We start from the raw sequence: 19,030 nt of genomic DNA on the forward strand, positions 1-19,030 counted from the left end.
TAAAAACTTATTTTTGAGAGAGAGGGGGAGGGAGGGGGAGGGTGGGGGAGGGAGCATGAGCAGGAGATAGGCAGAGGAAGGGAGACACAGAATCTGAAGCAGGCCCCAGGCTTGGAGCTATCTGCACAGAGCATGACGACGCGGGGATCAAACTCCTAAACCGGGAGATCGTGACCTGAGCCGAAGTTGGACGCTTAACCAACTGAGCCACCCAGGCACCCCTAGAGTCCAAATTTTTCTAAAATTACATGATTAATCAGTTTCTTGGCACCTCCTGAGTCTTAAGGAGAATAGTACTTTTAACCAGTAAAAAGAGAAGTCTGTTATTAGTAAAACATAAGCTATATGATGAGGCCTTCATTTTGTCCTAGGTTTTATTCCATTGGGAGCATGGTATATGCTTATTCTAGAGAAGTACTGTCCAAAAATAGCCACATGTGTAACTGTTAATTTTCTAGTAGCCATGGGGGGGGCGGGAGACAGGTGAATTTATTTTAATATAATTTATTTAACCCAGTATGTCCAAAATATTCCAACATGTAATTGATCCAGAAAACAATAAATGAGATTATTCTATATAAAATTTCCATACTCCATCCTTGAAACCTGGTGTGTCTTTTACACTTAAAGCACCTCTCAATTTGAACTGGTCCCACTTCATGTACTCCATGGCCACGTGTGGCTAGAGAGTCCTGTATTGGACGACACAATTGTAAAGCATTTGGAAAACCCAGAAAAGTAAATGGAAAACCTGTTGAAAATTCTCTAAAAAGACGGACGCTGCCAATCTCTTCAAACCACTTGTGTCAGCCGCCTTGTCCGGTGCATCCTTTTTGGCGGGTGGTGTTCTCCACGATTGAGCTCATCCTGCAAGTCCGGGTTTGTGGTCGGTTGTTGCTGGCCCGCAGCTGTTGTGGGGGCTGTGGGTCTACTGGAGAGAGCACTAGAACGACAGCCCAGCAACAGACGAGCTTGCAGCCCCAATCCTGCCCTTACACAGTTGCTTAGCCCTGTGGGACTCACTTAAACTATATGGGCATCTGCTTCCTTCTCTGCAAAGCAGAGGAGTCAAAATACGTGATCTTTGATTTATTTTAAGGTCTGTGTTTTGAACGTGTCAGTCGACTTTAACCACAGTCCAATAAAAGCACTCTCTGCCTTGGCACTTAGGGACTGGGAAGAGATGCCAGTGTTTTCTGACTTAAGTTGCACTCTTGGCTTTCTTTCCCCCTGACATTGGATGGTGAGAATTTCCGATGTAAGGAATGGTGGAAACGGTTGTACAGTGAACACTTGTGTACCTAGACTTACCCGGTAAATTTGTGTCCTCCTTGCCTGATCGCTTATCCGACCCATCCATTAATCCATCTTAATTTTGTGGCGTTTCAAAGTAAATTGCAGACATCCTTCCCGTTGCCCCTAAGTATACTCTGTGCTTTTGAACAGAGCTCCAGCCTCTTGCTCAACTGACAGCAGTTCCCTATGCTAACTTCCTGTGTTGTTGTTTTAACAGTGGAGAAGCTTCAGCTTATTGATGATCAGTTTGCAGGTGCTTACCCTCAGCGTCCAAAGTTAGAATGCTTAGAAGTAAAGTTAAATGAATATAAAAGAGAAATAGAACAGCAGCTTCGGGCAGAAATGTGTCAAAAGGTGAGCTGTATCTTGTTGCTGTGCTTGTCTTGAATGTCTTTTAAAAAAAAAAAAAAAAAAGGTTTAAGAGCAAATGTAAGCAGGGGAGGGGCTGAGAGAAGGGGAGAGAGAATCCTTAGCAGGCTCCACGCTGTCAGCATAGAACCTGACTCAGGGCTCGAGCTCAAGAACCATGAGATCATGAACTGAGCCGAAATCAAGAAGTCAGGCGTTTCACCAACTGAGCCACCCAGGTGTCCTATGATGTCTTCATCTTGGGTATAGGGGGGAAAAATAGAGAATTTCTATTAACAAATGTGATACACTGTTACGCATGATTTTTCTTTCCAACTGATGTCATTTTTTATGCCTTTTGAGTGAATCCTACAGGTACAGTGAATGAGATGAAAGTAAAAATGAGTTAAACTAAGTATATTAGAGCATTAGTGTTAAACCTAACCCTGAAGAGAGAAGTTATTTTCTTAGTGTAGTTTTGGTATTTACAATAATTGGTGATCGATTGGCAGTTAAAGTATTTTAAAGATACTGAAGTAGCAAAAATTAAGATGGAAGAGAAAAGAAAGTCTGAGAGGGAATTGGCTGAGTTCCGGAACGAATTGGAGAGAGCTTGTCGAGCAAAATCTGACGCCCTTATTTCTCGGGAGAAGTTGGCTTTTGAGAGAATTCAGAAGCACCAAGAGGTAAGACTTTACAATTCTTTGCCAGGTGTCTATTTCCTGCGGCTGTTTGTAGATGGGCTTCAGGCCCTAGAGTGGGTTGTGACAGTTGGTTAGCCAAGATCAAGCCCTACAGGTGTATGAGGGATGGAGGTCAAGAGCACAAGTGGTAGGACTGGCCTTGAAAAGGTTATGGAGACTTCCTCCCCCGAGAGCGCTGGGAGGAAGGGACTGCGGGTGCTAGCTTCCATGTTGGGAGCGGGCGAAACTCCCCGCTGAATACGCTCCCTCCTCTCGGGCAGATGGGAGGGTTGGGGGGCAGCCTCAAGGAGAGGATCGGTGTGGAATGGCTGCGTGGGGGTGGGGGCCGAGCAGCCCTCCGAAGCAGGCCGGACTGGCGGAGCTGTGTGGAGGCCCTGGCCGTGACACGGGCATCCCGCAGCCGAAGTGGACCCAACCAGGTGCTTGTAGGCAGTTGGTGTGGTACAGTCAGGTTAGCGAGGGCAGGAAGACCGAGGCGCTTGGGCAGTGGACCTGACGGAGCTGAGTTTACTTGGCTTGAGAAGGGCAGCCTCTTGAGGACATTGGGGTTCGGTGGGGTGGTGAAAGGGGTCGGAGGGGATGGTGGGCGGCTACTACCCCAGGGGGGCTTGGGGGGGGGGGGGGGAGACAGGGCTGTGTGGTGTTCTCGGAGGCATCCAGGACAAGATGTCGGGACACTGATAGATGGAAGAGTAAGCGTGGGCCCATAGGACAGGGCTGCGGGTTGAGATGTCACGTGAAGACTAGAAACAAAATGCAATATGATGCCCTTGGGTCACAGGGGTTGAGGGTCCCTGGAATTGCGGAGTCTAGGATTGTGGAAGGTGGTCATTCGATTTCTCCCGGAAAGTGACTGGACAGGAAGTGGAAAGGGTGAGGAGTGGCAGGAGGGATGGGGTCCACTCTTTGAGGAAAAACTGGTTCCTTTCCCAAGGGGCTGTCTTAGATGAGCCTGGATTCGGGACACTGTTTGCTGTGTCCAGCCAGAAGCGCTGCTGTGTGGAGGCCTCGAAAGTTGGAGGGCTCCCTCCCAGCGCCCACCCTTGATTACAGCTGCTCAGAAAGACCCAGTCATGTCCTATGATTTCGTGTACCGTTTCTGGTGATGGGGCTTTTAGAAAAAAATCAATGTTGGAGCCACTGTCTTTGAGACGATTGGATGTTTACGTTAACAACTGCATCCTCAAGATGGGTGACTGACTAGTTCAGATCAGTTACCAGACCAGAATATTCATTGAGTTCGCTGCTTCTCTTAAGGCTCTGGACAAGATGGCCATCCTCATGCCAAGCATCCTGGCTTTATTCCGCTACCTGCAATACCCTTCTTGTGCCCCCGATGAAACCCTCTTGGCCTTCAAATCCAGCTTCTGTGTCCCTTCCTTGTAATGCCTTCCCTGACTGACTCCCTCAGGTCCTGTTCCTGCCACAGTCCTGAAGTATTTTAGTTATAAAAGTCATCACATCCTAGTGTGTAATTTCGCTTTCCCTGACTACACTGACTTTTGGAAAGATGGGAACTCTGCCTGTTCGTCTTTCTCTAGTTCTGAGTGTGCTGTTAGACACATGCCAGGTACTCTGTGAAGCCTTGCTCAGCGAACACACAAATGGAAGCGTGGCCCGTTCATTCAGCTTGTTAACCGAGTCAGAATGACCTATGAACTGAAACTTTGAGACGACAGAACCAGGGGCATTCTATTCTTTGGAACTCTTATTGCTACATGCACATTTCATGTCCTTTTCTTGCTGACGCACTTGTCGAAATGTTAAGTGTCTGGGAGATGTCAGTTAGGTAGATTAAACAGAGCAGAGATGTTAGGAATATATGCTAATGGGGCCAGTCATTGAAGGAGGGAATGCATGTTTGGGTGGCTAAATAGGCAAAAAGAGTATGCTGAATTGGAACCTCTTGAAAGTGAAATTGTAACCCTAAGTATCTGTAGTTCTCTGGAATCGAGGAAGCACTATATTAGTTCGGATCTGTTGTATCTTCTTTAGCTTGCTTGCTGAAAACTAATGCTTCTGTACACAGATTGAAACCAAGGAGATTTATGCTCAGAGACAACTTCTCCTCAAAGATATAGACATGCTAAGAGGCAGAGAAGCAGAGCTGAAACAAAGAATGGAAGCTTTTGAATTGTAAGTAACGTGTGTTCGTTTGGGATATTCAGAATGACGATTCAGAAGAACTAAATACACGTCTTAATAGTCTGATGTTAACTGCCAAATAGAGTGTTCACTTGTAAAGGGGATCCCACCTACTTTAAAAGGCACAAAAGAAGAGAAAGACTAGGGTTTCACTTATGAACTAGTACACATTAGAATGAAAAGCAGAGTGAGACGCCATCATCGGGCTACAGTATGACCAGACACGTGACTTGAAGAAGCTGATAATGCTTGAACAAATGCCATGTTTCTCATTTACATCCGGTCATTCACATCCAGTAGCTGCATGTGTGCAAAGTAACAATTCCAGATACCTGGACCTGCTGCCCTCTCCTGCACTGCTGCTGTCGGGGGAGGGGGAAGACGGTGGCTCCGACTCAACTCCTACTGGGCGAAGAAACTACTGGTGGTGGGTTTTGTTTTTTTTTTTTTTTGTTTGTTTGTTTGTTTTTTTTTTTCTTCTTAGTACCAATTGCGGAGGGGCAGAGAGAGAGGGAGACAGAATCTGAAGCAGGCTCCGGGCTCTTGGCTGTCAGCACAGAGCCTGACCAGGGGCTTGAACTCCTGAACTGCACGGTTAGGACCTGAGCCAAAGTCGGACGCTTAGCCACACGCTGAGCCACCCAGGCACCCCTGGGTGAGACCATTTCTCTTGGTGTGTGTGTTCCTTTCCCTAAGTGCTCACATATGTATCCTTCAAATCTCAGCTGGGATTAAGAGCAAGCTCCCCAGTCTGTAGTGGGTGGAATTAAGCTTTCTTTCCCATTTGGCGTCTTGAAACTCGAAATATTCCAGGAACCCTATTTTATTTAAGAGGTTTGTGTTTCTTTATTAATGTTTTTTATTTACGTAGGTTCTGTTCATTTGATTTCTTCCTACCTTACTCTCTTTGGAAATTCTCAAGTGGCAGTTTGCTAATGTGAGAGAAAAGAAAAGGGACAAAGTTTGGGCAGATTCTGGATTGTATAATCATGATTATGTAACCACTTCTTTAACCTCTGTTTGCCCTGCTTCTCTCTTGTAAGCACATTAAGTGAAGTGAATGGATTTACTCGTCCTTTGCTGTACAGATGGGGCAGCAGAGGGAGCTCTAACACCAAGCCTTTATGCTTGGCTGGGAGCCCTCCCATCCCTGTGGTTTGGTCTAAGTGCCTGTGAACCTGATTCCTGGCTCTGGAATGGGTTTTGTAGGTGTTTGAAGGTCTCCCCACGAAAAGCACTCCATTCTTCGAATGTGGAGGTTCTGATGGACCCATCTTCCGTTTTCGGCCTCTTCAGTCAATAGATGATTGAATGCCAAAAACGAATCTTGTACCTCTAATTGTTAGGGGCCAATCAGTTAAGTCTCACAGTTAGAAATAATATTCTAGAAGAAACAAACACTTAAGGTACACTAAAGTTGGCTTTGTGGCTTTGTGACTAAAAGCATCCTTCTTTGACCCCTCAGTTGATTGTGGCCCTTGATCCCCTGTACCCCCTTTTTGAGTGTGGGTTTTCTCCTGTAAGTGTAGAAAAGTAAGAAACCACTTTGGTCACCACACATTGACACTCCCCTTAGCCAGGTGCCATCTGCTAGCTGATGAGCTGAAGTTGGTAAAGTAGAGGGACTTCTGGCTCTTTCAGTTCACTTCCCAGCAAGGAAGCCTTGTAAAGGTTTTACTCCGGAGCTAAAAACACAAGGCGTCTCTTTCCCTCTGAATGTGTTACTTCAGATGTTGGGGTTTTCTTACCTGCTTTCTTTCTCTTTGGCTAATTGCAGGGCTCAACGGCTACAAGAAGAAAAAAATAAAAGAGCAACTGACGCCCTTAGGAAACGGGAGTTGAATGTCCAGAATATCGAGGAGACCTATGACCAAAAGCTCAAGAATGAGCTGCTCAAGTAATTGCTTGGCCTTGTTAAAGAAATCCCGTGTTTGAATTAAGCTGCTGGAAACATGGCCACGCTGATGAAGTAGATAGAGCCAATGGTTGATGGCAAAACTGAGGGTTGAAAAACATCTATGTTGTCATTGGTAGCCCAGCCTTTCCTGTGAGCATTTAAGATGGGTTTAAAAAGGTACAGAGAATAGCCTGCTCTGCTCATTTGACAAAAAAAAAAAAAAAAAAAAAAAAAAAAAAATTGTTTTTAACATTTGTTTTTGAGAAAGCAAGACAGAGTGCAAGCAGGAGGAGCAGCAGAGAGGGGGGACCCGGAATCCAAAGCAGGCTCCAGGCGCTGAACTGTCAGCTCAGAGCCCAACACAGGGCTCAAACTCCTGAACCACAAGGTCATGACCTAAGCCAAAGTTGGACACTCAACACACTGAGCCCACCCAGGCATCTCTCATTCTTACTCCTAGCTTCTCTGACACTTCCTGAGTGCCTGTGGTTTGTTTTAAGTTGTTAGGGCACTTTACGACTTGCTCATTTTGCACAGCCAAGAAGTCATAACATTGAAATTAATAAATGCTCAGTTAATAGTAAATGCATGTGTAGTGAAGAGAGGATTCAACTCGGCTTCTCAGGGTATTTATTAGTAATTGACCTCATTTTTATTGCCTTGCTCTTAATTTGTCATTGTGCCATTACATCATACCTGCAAAGGTTTCTGGAGGCTATTTTACTTTTGAGAGAATGAGGACAAGCAGGGGAGGGGGCAGAGAGAGAGAGAGAGAGAGATGGAGACGGAGACAGACCCAGAATCTGAAGCAGGCTCCAGGCTCTGAGCTGTCGGCACAGAGCCTGACATGGGGCTCAAACTCATGAACCATGAGACCATGACCGGAGCCAAAGTCAGATGCTCAATCAACTGAGCCACTCAGGCTCCCCTGGAGGTGGTTTTTAAAAACTGCTGTTGGGGCACCTGGGTGGCGCAGTCGGTTAAGCGTCCGACTTCAGCCAGGTCACGATCTCGCGGTCCGTGAGTTCGAGCCCCGCGTCAGGCTCTGGGCTGATGGCTCGGAGCCTGGAGCCTGTTTCCGATTCTGTGTCTCCCTCTCTCTCTGCCCCTCCCCCGTTCATGCTCTGTCTCTCTCTGTCCCAAAAATAAATAAAAAATGTTGAAAAAAAATTTTAAAAATAAAAAAATAAAAAAAATAAAAACTGCTGTTAAAGATAAGTAGGCGGCGTCTGGGTGGCCCAGTCGGTTAAGCATCTGACTTCAGCTCAGTTCATGATCTCATGGTTGGTGAGTTTGAGCACCACGTCGGGCTCTGCGCGGACAGTGTGGAGCCTGTTAGGGATTCTGTCTGTCTCTGTCTCTGTCTAATTAAAAACAAAACTTAAACACCATTTTCATTGTATGACTTTTGAAACAATGGATTTTAGTACGTATTTTATGTCCACTCCTCTAACCTACTAGTGAACACTGAAGTAGCTCTAGTCATTAAATGCAGAATAAATGAAACACGTACATGTGAATTCAGCATAGCCGTGGATACAGAGAACTGTTGGGTATCGTTTGTCTTGGTGTGTCCTTGGAGGCCTCGGGTGTCCTTCTGTGGTTTCAGCCAGTGTTGAATTTGGGGGGACATCATGGGAGTGCCTCTCTGTTTTCTCTGACCTCTGAACCGCAAAGTCAGTTGGCAACAGCTGGTGGAGGTGGCTGAAACCCCGTAAGATGAGCCTTTGGGTGTCTCTTTTAAATTTTTTTTTTCAACGTTTTTTATTTATTTTTGGGACAGAGAGAGACAGAGCATGAACGGGGGAGGGGCAGAGAGAGAGGGAGACACAGAATCGGAAACAGGCTCCAGGCTCCGAGCCATCAGCCCAGAGCCTGACGCGGGGCTCGAACTCACGGACTGCGAGATTGTGACCTGGCTGAAGTCGGACGCTTAACCGACTGCGCCATCCAGGCGCCCCTGGGTGTCTCTAATTCAGATCTCACGCTGTTGGCGGTCGGCCGTCAGGACTGTGCTCAGCCCCTAAGGGCAAAAGTTCCTCTCTGAGGGAAGAGAGACAGGACAGGTGAATTGCAAGTGACCGACTTGGTTATCATTTGGGATTTAGGGCCCGTCACCCACACCGGAAGTTTAACTTAATTGACTTCTTGGTGTCGGTCGAGACCAAGGGAGAAATAATTGTGCTTGGTGACCTCGCAACAACAGGACCCTTCGTTGTGTGTGATTGAGTTTGGGGACCGAATTTACAGGATCGCAACAGTTCTCCAGACCTTTCACGTTTGGAATTCAGATCCTTGGCTCTCTTCTTGAGAGGGTCTGAGGTTTGCATGTGGTCACTTTCGGTGCCCCGGTCCCGTAGATAAGCTCGGGTATTGATAGTCCATCCAGGAGAATGACAAGCTCATTTTAGTTTTTCTGACCTGCAGGTATCAACTTGAACTCCAGGACAACTATATTGCTAGAACTCACAGGCTGATAGAAGATGAAAGGAAGAATAAAGGTGACTCTGGGGACGAGCTGTGTTCACTGTGACAGAGGCTGTTAGCTTGCGAGTGCCTGTTCTGTATTCTAAAAAACCTAGCGTTTACACCTGGTGTTACTGCAAAAAGTACATGGTTTTTATTAATCTTACAAAATTGGTTTTTTAATACATTTTTGTGAATCTTTACGTTTAACCTTTCATATATTCGCAAAGGTTAGTGATTCACAAGCAGGATTTTATCCAACTTTCTTTCAGTGTATTTTGATAGATGTGACTATCAAGAAAGTGGCAGCGACTTTTTGCCATCGGGTAAATACTCTTAACCACGAGACACTACAATTTTTACTTCCGGAAAATTGTAACTTCTCTGTCCCTGTGATCTAGTTTATTTCTTCTACTTCTAATGTATTTGTATGCTTCATGATATTTTCACGTGACATAGAATCTTTTTTTGGTAAGTTTTTTTATTTGAGCGAGAAAGGAACCCCAAGTAGGCTCCACACTGTCAGTGCAGAGCCCGATGCGGGGATCAAACTCCTGGAACTGTGAGATGACGATCTGACCCAAAACCAAGAGTCGGATGCTTAACCAACAGAGTGACCCAGGCGTCCCTACTTGACCTGTAATCCCTTAAATTCTTGAATACATTAGCCCAAGAGTAGGAAAGCTGGATAATTTTTTAGTCTTTGGGATACTTGACATCTTAATATATTTCTGGGAATTTGTCGATGAAAAGAAGTTAAACTTCTAGTGGCGATTTCAAATGGACTCTTGGGAGTAAACCAGGGCTAAGCACTTGATGCTGACCGGCGAGGTCACCCCGTGTACATCTGCTCGCAGCTAGCCCGTGGAGGCTGATACTTCTATGTGCTGTCACGCGTTCGGCAAATCAGGGTTTTGATGTTACATCTCCATAGACCGTGTGAGATGAAGTGAAAATGACAAAATCGTAAATACAGAATCCCAACAGACAAACCTGTCTTTAAGGAAGTTCCGACCTGACGGCATGCGGGCCCTGTGCTCAGAGCCGATGGTGTAAGTGGTGACTTTTGTGCAGCAGGACTAGGCTTGCCGCGTATTTGACCGTTACTTGCCGTCACATGTTGAGTAACGGGGCTTGTTTCTTACTTGGCTGCTGATTTGTTTTGACCTTGACATCTGCTATTCAGATAATGAAATAATGGTCATTAGGTGTGACACAGTGGCCATAAGTTATTAAACGACTTGTATTCACTAGGAAAACTTAATGATGTTAATTGGTTGGCTCTTTTCTTTCAGAAAAAGCTATACATTTGCAAGAGGAGCTCACAGCTATTAATGCGAAAAAGGAAGAATTTGGTCATTCTGTAAAACGTGTCAAAGAGCTCGAGGTAATGAAGTCTTGTGTTTTGAAATCGACATGAGGCAATATATGAACCTAGAGCTTTAGTCCTGCGTGATTTATCTTACGTTGTCCTCTTGACATGTTGGGACTTGTTTCCATCTTAGTCTCCTGGGAAAGCACAGCAAGAGGATGTCCTTTGGGGCCTAGATCCCTGCCTGAATCCTGTGTCTCTCCCTTTCTGCTTGTGTGCCTTGGGGCAAGCTCTGTGACCTCAGACTCCTCCTGTGTAAACTCTGGGATGTTCCCGCCATGCGTGGTTGTGGAGGGAGTTCGGGGAGCTAAGTTTTGCACGTCGTACGCGGCTTGTATGCACTAGCTTCTACCTCAGCCTCTTCTCCCTTCCCATCAAGGGCAGGAAAACTTCCTGTCAGGATGTCAGGATCTCCCAGCTTAAAACCCGATGAGATGCGCTTGTCACATGCCACTGTTACTTCACTTGGATTAAGCTGTGTGTTTGCGGGGCACCTGGGTGGCTCAGTCGTTTACAGCGTCCAACTTCGGCTCAGGTTGTGATCTCACAGTTCGTGGGTTCGAGTCCTGCGTCTGGCTGTGTGGTGACAGCTTGGAGCCTGGAGTCTGCTTTGGATTCTGTGTCTCCCTCTCTCGCTCTTTTTCTGCCTCTCTCAAAAAAAATAAAAACTTCTGTGCTATGTGAAGGACAGAGGTGGAACTTGAGGTACATAAAATGTTAGGCACAGAACCTATTTTTGTAGCTTGTTTTGTAGCATTTTAGAGAGCATAGTTTGTAAGGACTTGTGTATTAGAGAACTCTGTAGGCTTCTGTAACCACACTTGAGCTGTATTGTACTACTAAGAGGAAAGCACCCCACAGTACGTTAGTGAGATCTCCCCCTTTGATACTTAAATGCCTTGCTGCAATCTGGGGTTGATTTGGGGGGCCCTTAGTTGCCTCTGGAGGAGAGGACTTCTGCTGTGGTTCGCGTCTCCTTGCAGAGAAACAGACTTGGGTCAGATGACCTTCATTAAATCGTGGCGCCCAGCCTCAGGCAGCTTGGCAGCCTGGACGTAGGCGGGACTGTAGCCACCCACTGTTCACACACAGGTGTTGCTGTTTCGATTCCAGCTGGAGTTAGAGTCGGTCAGAACCCAGTCTTTGGCGATAAGCAAGCAAAACCACCTGCTGAGAGAAAAGGTGAAAGAAATGAGTGACTATTCGCTACTGAAACAAGGGAAACAGGAGCTTCAGGCGCAAAATAAATTACTTAAACAACAGCTGGAAGAGACCAGAAGTGAGAACTTGCGTCTTCTAAACCGTAAGTCTTGTCTTGTCCGGATTGGCGTGACTTTGTGATTGACACTGGCTCAGTATTCCGAAACTGCTCTGTCCTGTAAGGGAGGCTTCAGTTGAGAAGATTTTCTCAAATTTCGTGGATTGAAGGTACATTCTTTTCACTCGCTGCCACGAAATTGCATCGCTAACAAGTTTTCAACTGTATAAATATGCCTCTCTGGGTGGCCCTCGGCTCCCCTTTCCTCTGAATGCTGGTTGGGTTTGGCCAGTGGGGACACACTCCTGTGCTTGGAGGGAGAGAAAAGAGTGAGGTTGAGGTGGCTGTGATCCCTTCTGCGTCTCCTCCCGTGCGGTAGGCCGGGGCGGGCCCTGGGCCTCAGCCAGGCAGGAGCCCAGGCCTTGGCTTCTCAGGGCTCTGTACCTGCTCACGGTCTCCGGGTCTGGGAATTCCTCCCCTCCTGACCCTCCAGGCCCTAGGAGCGTTGACAACAGGGCCCCGGTAGCCCGGGGAACTACACTGTGCTTCGTGGCTACCCGATGTGAGTCCCTTTATTGAAGGATCTTCTGGTGACCCGAACTGGGGATACCATCTGCTTTCTGCCTGGACCCTAAGTGCCACTGACAGATGCCCAGGTCGGACTGGACCTCGGGGCAGTCGTTGGCAGGTTCTGACAGGGCAGATTGGTGGGCTTGCATGTTAATTTCTGGATTTGAAAGAATTCTTTTACTGGGAGTACAATCCTGGAGAGCTGTGAAGTGTGCAGTCACGTGCATTAAATTCTCTTGGGGCGTCTGGGTGGCTCAGTCGGTTAAATGACTAACTCTTGATTTCGGCTCAGGTCATGATCTTGCAGTTCATGAGTTGGAGGCCCCGCGCCGGGCTCCGCACTGACAGCGCGGAGCCTATTTGGGATTCTTTCTTTCTCCCTGTCTCTGTCCCTCAGTGCTTGCGTGCGTATGCATGCTCGGCCTCTCTCTCAAAATAAGTAAACTTAAATAAACTTTTTCTAAAGTAATTCTTTGGGAAGTTGGTGAGTCGAGATGGCTCTTAGTCTCCTTAGTTACTATCATGTACAAAGGGAAGAACAACGTAAAGCCTCTTGAGCTGCTTTTGTTAGGTGAAACGAGAAAACGTGAGGCTGGTGACGAGCAGGCTTTTTTACCTTCACAGACCTGGCTCAGCCTTCTCCAGAGCTGGTGGCTTTTCAGAAAGAACTAAAGAAAGCAGAGAACGCTATCGTGTGTGAGCATAAGGAGTTCGAGACCCACAGGCAGGCCCTGCAGAAGCAGCTGCAAAGTGAAGTGAGTACTGCCTGGCTCACCCAGGCATCTGGGCGGGCCGCTCTGTGGGCCTGGGGACTCGGTGTGTGCCACACCGGCACCAGTCAGCCGGTGGCATCAGAAATGAGCCCCCAGTCTGCTGATTACTCCCCCAGTGTTCTTTGTCCTTGGAGAAAACTCTCAAGCTGTTGTGTGACCTTAGGTTCCCCATAGTAATAAAACCGAGAGGAAAGTAACCCCCCCTGAACACGCAGTTTTCCAATCCCTGTTGGTGCTCCCTGGTAAAAGTACCTGATTCCCCCCTGTGATGCAACAGTATCGATGCTCTTTCTGACGTCTGCCTCTTGTGCTGGAGTAGCTGTTGTTGGAGAGGAGTGAAAAAGGAGCTGTGGAACTTGCTAGTGGGTTCTGTTGTTGTTTCATCGGGACCCCGGGGGTGATGGGTGTCTGGCTGCTGAGAATTGGTCAAATCGACAAAGAACATCAGCCCGATGAGAGAATTGTGCCTTTGGAAGTATGCTGTGTGATTGGTTTTACATTAATTTCTTTTCCTTCTCTGAATCTTGGCAGATTGAACGTTCTGCACAGCTGAAGGCCCAGATCCTCGATTACGAAGATTCCGTAAAGAGGTTAACGAGAGAGGTGGCCGATTTGAAATTGCAACTGACACAAACCCAGACGGGTTAGACACCTCTTTAACTTGTGTGTGGGTGGGTGTGTGGGTGCACACGTGGGAGAGAGAATGCGAGCAGCTTCTGATGCTTGTGAACACGTAATGATGATGTTTCAGTGAAGTTGTAATTCTCACAGTAGGGAAAAGCTATAGAAATGTGTCACCTTAGAAGTAAAACTCTTGTCTTGGGGCACCCGGGTGGCTTAGTCAGTTAAGCGTCCGACTTCAGCTCAGGTCATGACCTTGCGGTTGTGGGATTGAGCCCCATGTCAGGCTCTGTGCCAACAGCTCAGCCTGGAGCCTGCTTAGGATTCTGTATCTCCCCCTCCCCCCCTCTGCGTGAAGAAAGCAGGCCTGTGAAGCCATAGCTGGTACATGCACTCTCTTGATAAATGTTGATCATGACTGCAGCTTCAGAAAGTGTTGAATGTGCGAGTTTGTCCTGAATACTTTGATTTTTGCAAAATAATGCTCTTGATCTCTTTTAACTCTATCCTCCACCTTTTCCCATCCTTTCTCACACTGTCGTTTTGTAACCCATAGCCCTAGAGAACGAGGTGTACCGCAACCCAAAGAACTCTCTGCTCGATCGGCCCATCAGCGGATTAATGGGTGGCAACGTGGTGGTACCTCACAACGGTGACCTGAACGGGGATTTCTTGAAAGATGCTTTCGGACTGGAAAGGCTGATGGCAGGCATGCTTCTGTCGAGGATCGCAAGTGACCCAAGTGCGAGCGCCGGGAGTAGTTCCCCTGATTCTGACCTGGAGTTTGTAGCCAAGACCAAGGCAAGGGTGAAAGAGCTAGAGCAAGAGGCCGAACGTTTGGAGAAAGCTTTCCGAACTTACCATCCAAGGGTTCATCCACGCCCCACGGGAAGGTCTTCAGCCAAGAGCCCGCCACCCCTGCATGCGACAGGAACGCTCAAAAAGACCACTTCCGGCTTCCCTGGAAGACGTACTTCCGCAGAGGACGCGGCTGTCCCCGAGCAGCCTCTGGCAGGCACACCCGAGGAGGACAGGAGCAGCGCTTCGGCTTCTGAGGCGCGGCCGCGCAAGGGCACGCCCTCCAGACGCCTCTCCTCCACTTCCCTGCCCAAGGCCAAGAGGAGCCTCCTTGCTAAAGTGTATCTGGAAGGTGAGCTGCCAAGAGGGTTGCGGGGTGCTCTGCATTTGGAAGCTTCTGGTGCTCAGAGGGCCTCTGAACCGAGTGAGAGTGCAGCCCGGGACGGCAGGAAGGAGCAGGGGCTGAGCCTGGCAGGGCCCGAGCTCCAGCAGTCATGTCCTCGGTCTCAACCTGCCTTGTCTGGCTGACGGTGGCATCTCCCACACGGGGCGGGGATGCCGAGGGAGGTAGTGGGGTAGTGTCCCATTTTAGCAGTTTCCTCGGCAGGCAGACCTGTGCTGAGTGACCGGTGGCTTTCCCTTTACCTCTGGTGAGTTGCATATATTTGTCACTGCTGTAGTTGTATTTAGGTGCTTGAATCATCCGTTTGGTAGATCATCTATGTGTTCTACCCAACTGTTTGCAAGGGTAATGTTAGCTTTTTCAAGGTAACAGAACTGTTCAGAAACGACGTTGCTACCTTCTCCTTGCAATTTGTAATGGTCAAGCTTTCTGCCCTTTAGGTGGGGACAGATCCCGTGCTGCTGGCTGCATTCCTGGTCCTGAGACAACGCCCCAGCCATCACCCTCTGAGTCCGGGCACAGCCCTTCCCTCCACCTGCTGCCCAGCCCTCCGGAGCAGGCCAGGTAACCCCGCCTTCCCCTCGGCCACACCCACTCTGGGTAGCCTCACCGGTCTCACGCTGGACTTGTTGGGGGTTTGGGGGATATGAAAGACCACGTAGCAGTACAGAATTTGTAATCAAATTGTAAGATGACGTACGATCTTTGAGAATCCTCTAAATAACCATGCTTGGAGAAAATAACTCCTTTTAGCAAGTAAGTAATTTCTACTGGTTTGCCAAGCGTGGCGTGTAGAATAGAGACGATGGGGTCAATAAACATCTTCATAGTTGCAAGAGTAGACTCAGTTTATAAAGATAAAACCAATGTACAAAACATGCAAAAACAAATGCAGTTGAAAACAATTTTTGGGTCCCCTGGAGGGCTCAGTCGGTTAAGTGTCTGACTTTGGCTCAGGTCATGATCTCACGGTTTGAGTTTGAGCCTCGTGTCGGGCTCTGTGCTGACAGCTTGGGAGCCTGGAGCCTGCTTCGGATTCTGGGTCTCCTGCTCTCTCTGCCCCTCCCCTGCTCATTCTGTGTCTCTGACTCTCTAAAAAATATTTTAAAAAAGTTGAAAACATTTTTACACATTGTTAGTCACTCAAAAATATTTCGGCATTGAAAATACAAACAACGTTCTAATTTTTTTTTTTTGGACCCGAGTATAGTTGACTCACGATGTTGGATTCGTTTCAGGTGTACAGGATAGTGATTGGACTCTGGACGTTATGCTGTGCTCCCCACGAGTGTAGCTGCTATGCAGTATTGTTAGACTCCCCTTGAGCGAATTCCCTGTGCTGTACCTTTCATACCTGTGGCTTCCTCGTTTCCTAAGTGGAAGCCTTTACTTCCCACCCACCTTCACCCTTCTGCCCACCCCTCCACTCCCTCTCCCAACTGTCAGTTTGTTTTCTGTATTTAGAGGTCTTACTCCTTCTTATTCACTTATTCTTGAGATGCCACATAGAAGTGAAATCATAGGGTATTTGTCTTTCTCAGTCCGACTTATTTCATTTAGCATCATGCCCTCTAGGTCCATGCGCGTTGTTGCAAATGGCAAAAATCGCATCCTTAATTATGGCTAATATCCCGTTAGGTATAGGTGCGTGTATACATGCTTACACACCCACGTTTCTTTATCCATTCTTCAGTCAGTAGATACTCGGGTTGCTTCTGATCTTGGCTATTGTAAGTAATGCTGCTGTGAATAGAGGGGTGCATAGATGTCTGCAAATTAGTATTTGTGGTCTTTGCATAAATACCCAAGAGTGGAATTCCTAGATGATCTGGTAATTGTATTTTTAACCGTTTGAGGAAGCTCCGTATCATTTTTCAGTCGCTGCACCACTTGGCTTTCCCACCAACAGTGCTGGAGGGTTCCTTTCTCTCTACACCCTCACCAACACTTGGTGGTACTCGGTGTTTTGATTCTAGCCATTCTGACACATGTCACCTGATCTCTCCTTGTAGTTTTAATTTGCGTTTTCCTGATGATGAGTGATGTTGGGCATCTTTTCCTGTGTCTTTTTGCCATCTGCGTGTCGTCTCTGGGGGCTGTCTCTTCAGGTAGTCCGGCCTTTTTGGTAGGATTATTTGGATTATTGGTGTTGAGTTGTATAAGTGCTTTACATATTTTAGTTTTCTTTTTTGAGAGAGTAGGAGAGGGGCAGAGGAAGAGGGAGAGAGAATCTTAAGCGGGTTCCGTGCCAGCACAGAGCCCTACACAGGGCTTGATCTCACGACTGTGACATCATGACCTGAGCCAAAAGCAAGAGTCTGACACTTAACGGACTGAGCCAGCCAGGTGCCCCTACGTGTTTTGGACATCATTGGATTTATCATTTACAAATCTCTTCTCCCATTCGGTAGGATGCCTTTTGTTTGGTGATGGCTTTTTTTTTTTTTAAGCTGTGGAGAAGCTTTTTATTTTGATGTAGTCCCAGTGGTTTATTTTTTTTCTCTTGCCTCAAGAGACCTACCTAGAAAAATGTTGCGAAGGCTGCTGTCACAGAAATTCCTGCCTGTGCTCGCTTTGAGGATTTCTATGGATTCAGGTCTGAGGTTTAGGTCCTTAGCTTCTTTTGAGTTGATTTTTGTGTTGCGTATAAAAAAGTGGTCTAGTTTCTTTGTTTTGCATGTAGCTGTCCAGTTTTGCCAGCATCATTTACTGAAGAGGCCGTCTTTCCCCATTGTATATTGTTGCCTCATGTGTCAGATTAATTGGCCATATTAGTGTGAATTTCTTTTTGGGCTCTCTATTCTGTTTGATGGACGTGTCTATTTCTGTCAGTGCCATATGGTTTTGATTACTATAGCTTTCCAGCATATCTTGAAATCTGGGATTGTGATCCCACCAGCTTTGATCTTCTTTCTCAAGATTGCTTTGGCCCTTTGGGGTCTTCTGTGGTTCCATACAAATCTTAGTCTTTGTTCGAGTTCTAGTAAAGATGCTGTTGGGGCACCTGGGGGCTCAGTCGGTTGAGCGTCCGACTTTGGCTTGTGTCATGATCTCACAGTTTGTGGGTTGCAGCCGCATGTCGGGCTCTGTGTACACAGTTCAGAGCCTGGAGCCTGCTTTGGATTCTTTCTCATTCTCTCAAAAATAAACATTATAAGATTATTTTTAAAATGTTGTTTGTATTTCGATAGGGATTGCATTGAATCTGTAGATTGCTTGGGGTAGCAGGGACATTTGAACAACGTTACTTCTCACAATCCATGAGCATGGACTGGCTTTCTGTTGGTGTCCTCTTCAGTTTCTTTTATCAGTGTTGTATAGTTTTCCAAGTACAGGTCTTTCAGCTCCTTGGTTAGATTTATTTCTAGGTATTTTACTATTTTTGGTGCAATCGTAAATAGAGTTATGTTTTTGTACTACTTCATTAATAGCGTACATAAATGCAACTGATTTCTGGGTATTTTTCTATACTGCAACTTCACTGAATCCATTTATTCTAATAGTTTTTTGGCGGAGTCTCTAGGGTTTTCTATGTATAGGATCATGTTGTCCGCAGAGAGTGACCGTTGACTTCTTCCTTTCCAATGTGGATGCCTTTTGTTTGTTTTTGAGAGAGACAGAGAAAGAGCATGTGTGCAAGTCGGGGAGGGACAGAGAGAGAGAGAGAGAGGGAGACACAGAATCTGAAGCAGGCTCCAGGCTCTGAGCTGTCAGCACAGAGCCCGACGCGGGGCCTGAACTCACGAACCATGAGCTCATGACCTGAGCCAAAGTCAGCTGCTTAACTGATTTAGCCCCCCAGGTGCCCCATGGATGCCTTTTCTCATCTGATTGCTGTGGCTAGGACTTCTGGTACTATGTTGAGTCAAAGTGGGAAGAGTGGACCTCCTTGGCTTGTTCCTGATCTTAAGTTCCAATTTGCATATAATGGAAGTAAACCCTCAATTGGTAGTGGGTCCTGGGGTACGACTGCTTAAGCAGACGTGGGTGGGTGTGTTCAGGAGCACAGGGGTGGGTGGCTCAGTCTGGGATTGGGGTCTCCTGTGGGACCCCTGTTGATGCCTAGTCCCCATGGCAGGAGATGCTGACTCCTTCGTTCTGGGCTTCTGCATGTGGATTCCATTTTCTTGTACAGAGTTGAAAATTGCCACGTGTGCCTATTATCCTAAATCGTGTTAATGGTTTTTTAGATCACTCTTGTAATAAAGCCAAAAAGAAAGACGAGACACGTGTGCTGAGGGAGGGCTGTTTAGTTTACAGGGGGCTTGGAGTGTAGCACTCTTAGCCGGCACGTGCTGGCGGTGTGCACAATTGTTTTCAAAACGCTTTCGGGTTCTTTAGGAAATGAACTGCTCCCGGGAACAGCATGGTGATGAGGG

General features: G+C 47.1%; 1 protein-coding gene across 9 annotated transcripts in view; it reads left to right on the plus strand.

Annotated features, from left to right (window-relative positions):
- The window catches only part of OFD1 (OFD1 centriole and centriolar satellite protein), an 81,148-nt gene that overhangs the window by 53,717 nt on the left and 8,401 nt on the right, over nucleotides 1–19,030 (plus strand). For all 9 annotated transcript variants that reach the window (XR_009257229.1, XM_058714030.1, XM_058714028.1 and 6 more), the window contains 11 exons: nucleotides 1,514–1,650; nucleotides 2,157–2,330; nucleotides 4,378–4,484; nucleotides 6,271–6,390; nucleotides 8,818–8,891; nucleotides 10,152–10,243; nucleotides 11,342–11,531; nucleotides 12,681–12,811; nucleotides 13,361–13,472; nucleotides 14,007–14,600; nucleotides 15,092–15,215. Coding sequence is in view for 8 of the 9 variants with exons in the window: in XM_058714030.1 (XP_058570013.1) it covers nucleotides 1,514–1,650; nucleotides 2,157–2,330; nucleotides 4,378–4,484; nucleotides 6,271–6,390; nucleotides 8,818–8,891; nucleotides 10,152–10,243; nucleotides 11,342–11,531; nucleotides 12,681–12,811; nucleotides 13,361–13,472; nucleotides 14,007–14,600; nucleotides 15,092–15,215 (1,855 nt within the window). In the remaining variant the exon portion in view is untranslated. The remainder of the gene's footprint in view (nucleotides 1–1,513; nucleotides 1,651–2,156; nucleotides 2,331–4,377; nucleotides 4,485–6,270; nucleotides 6,391–8,817; nucleotides 8,892–10,151; nucleotides 10,244–11,341; nucleotides 11,532–12,680; nucleotides 12,812–13,360; nucleotides 13,473–14,006; nucleotides 14,601–15,091; nucleotides 15,216–19,030) is intronic.

Source organism: Neofelis nebulosa, chromosome X (genome assembly GCF_028018385.1).
Source record: "Neofelis nebulosa isolate mNeoNeb1 chromosome X, mNeoNeb1.pri, whole genome shotgun sequence".
Lineage (NCBI taxonomy): Eukaryota > Metazoa > Chordata > Mammalia > Carnivora > Felidae > Neofelis > Neofelis nebulosa.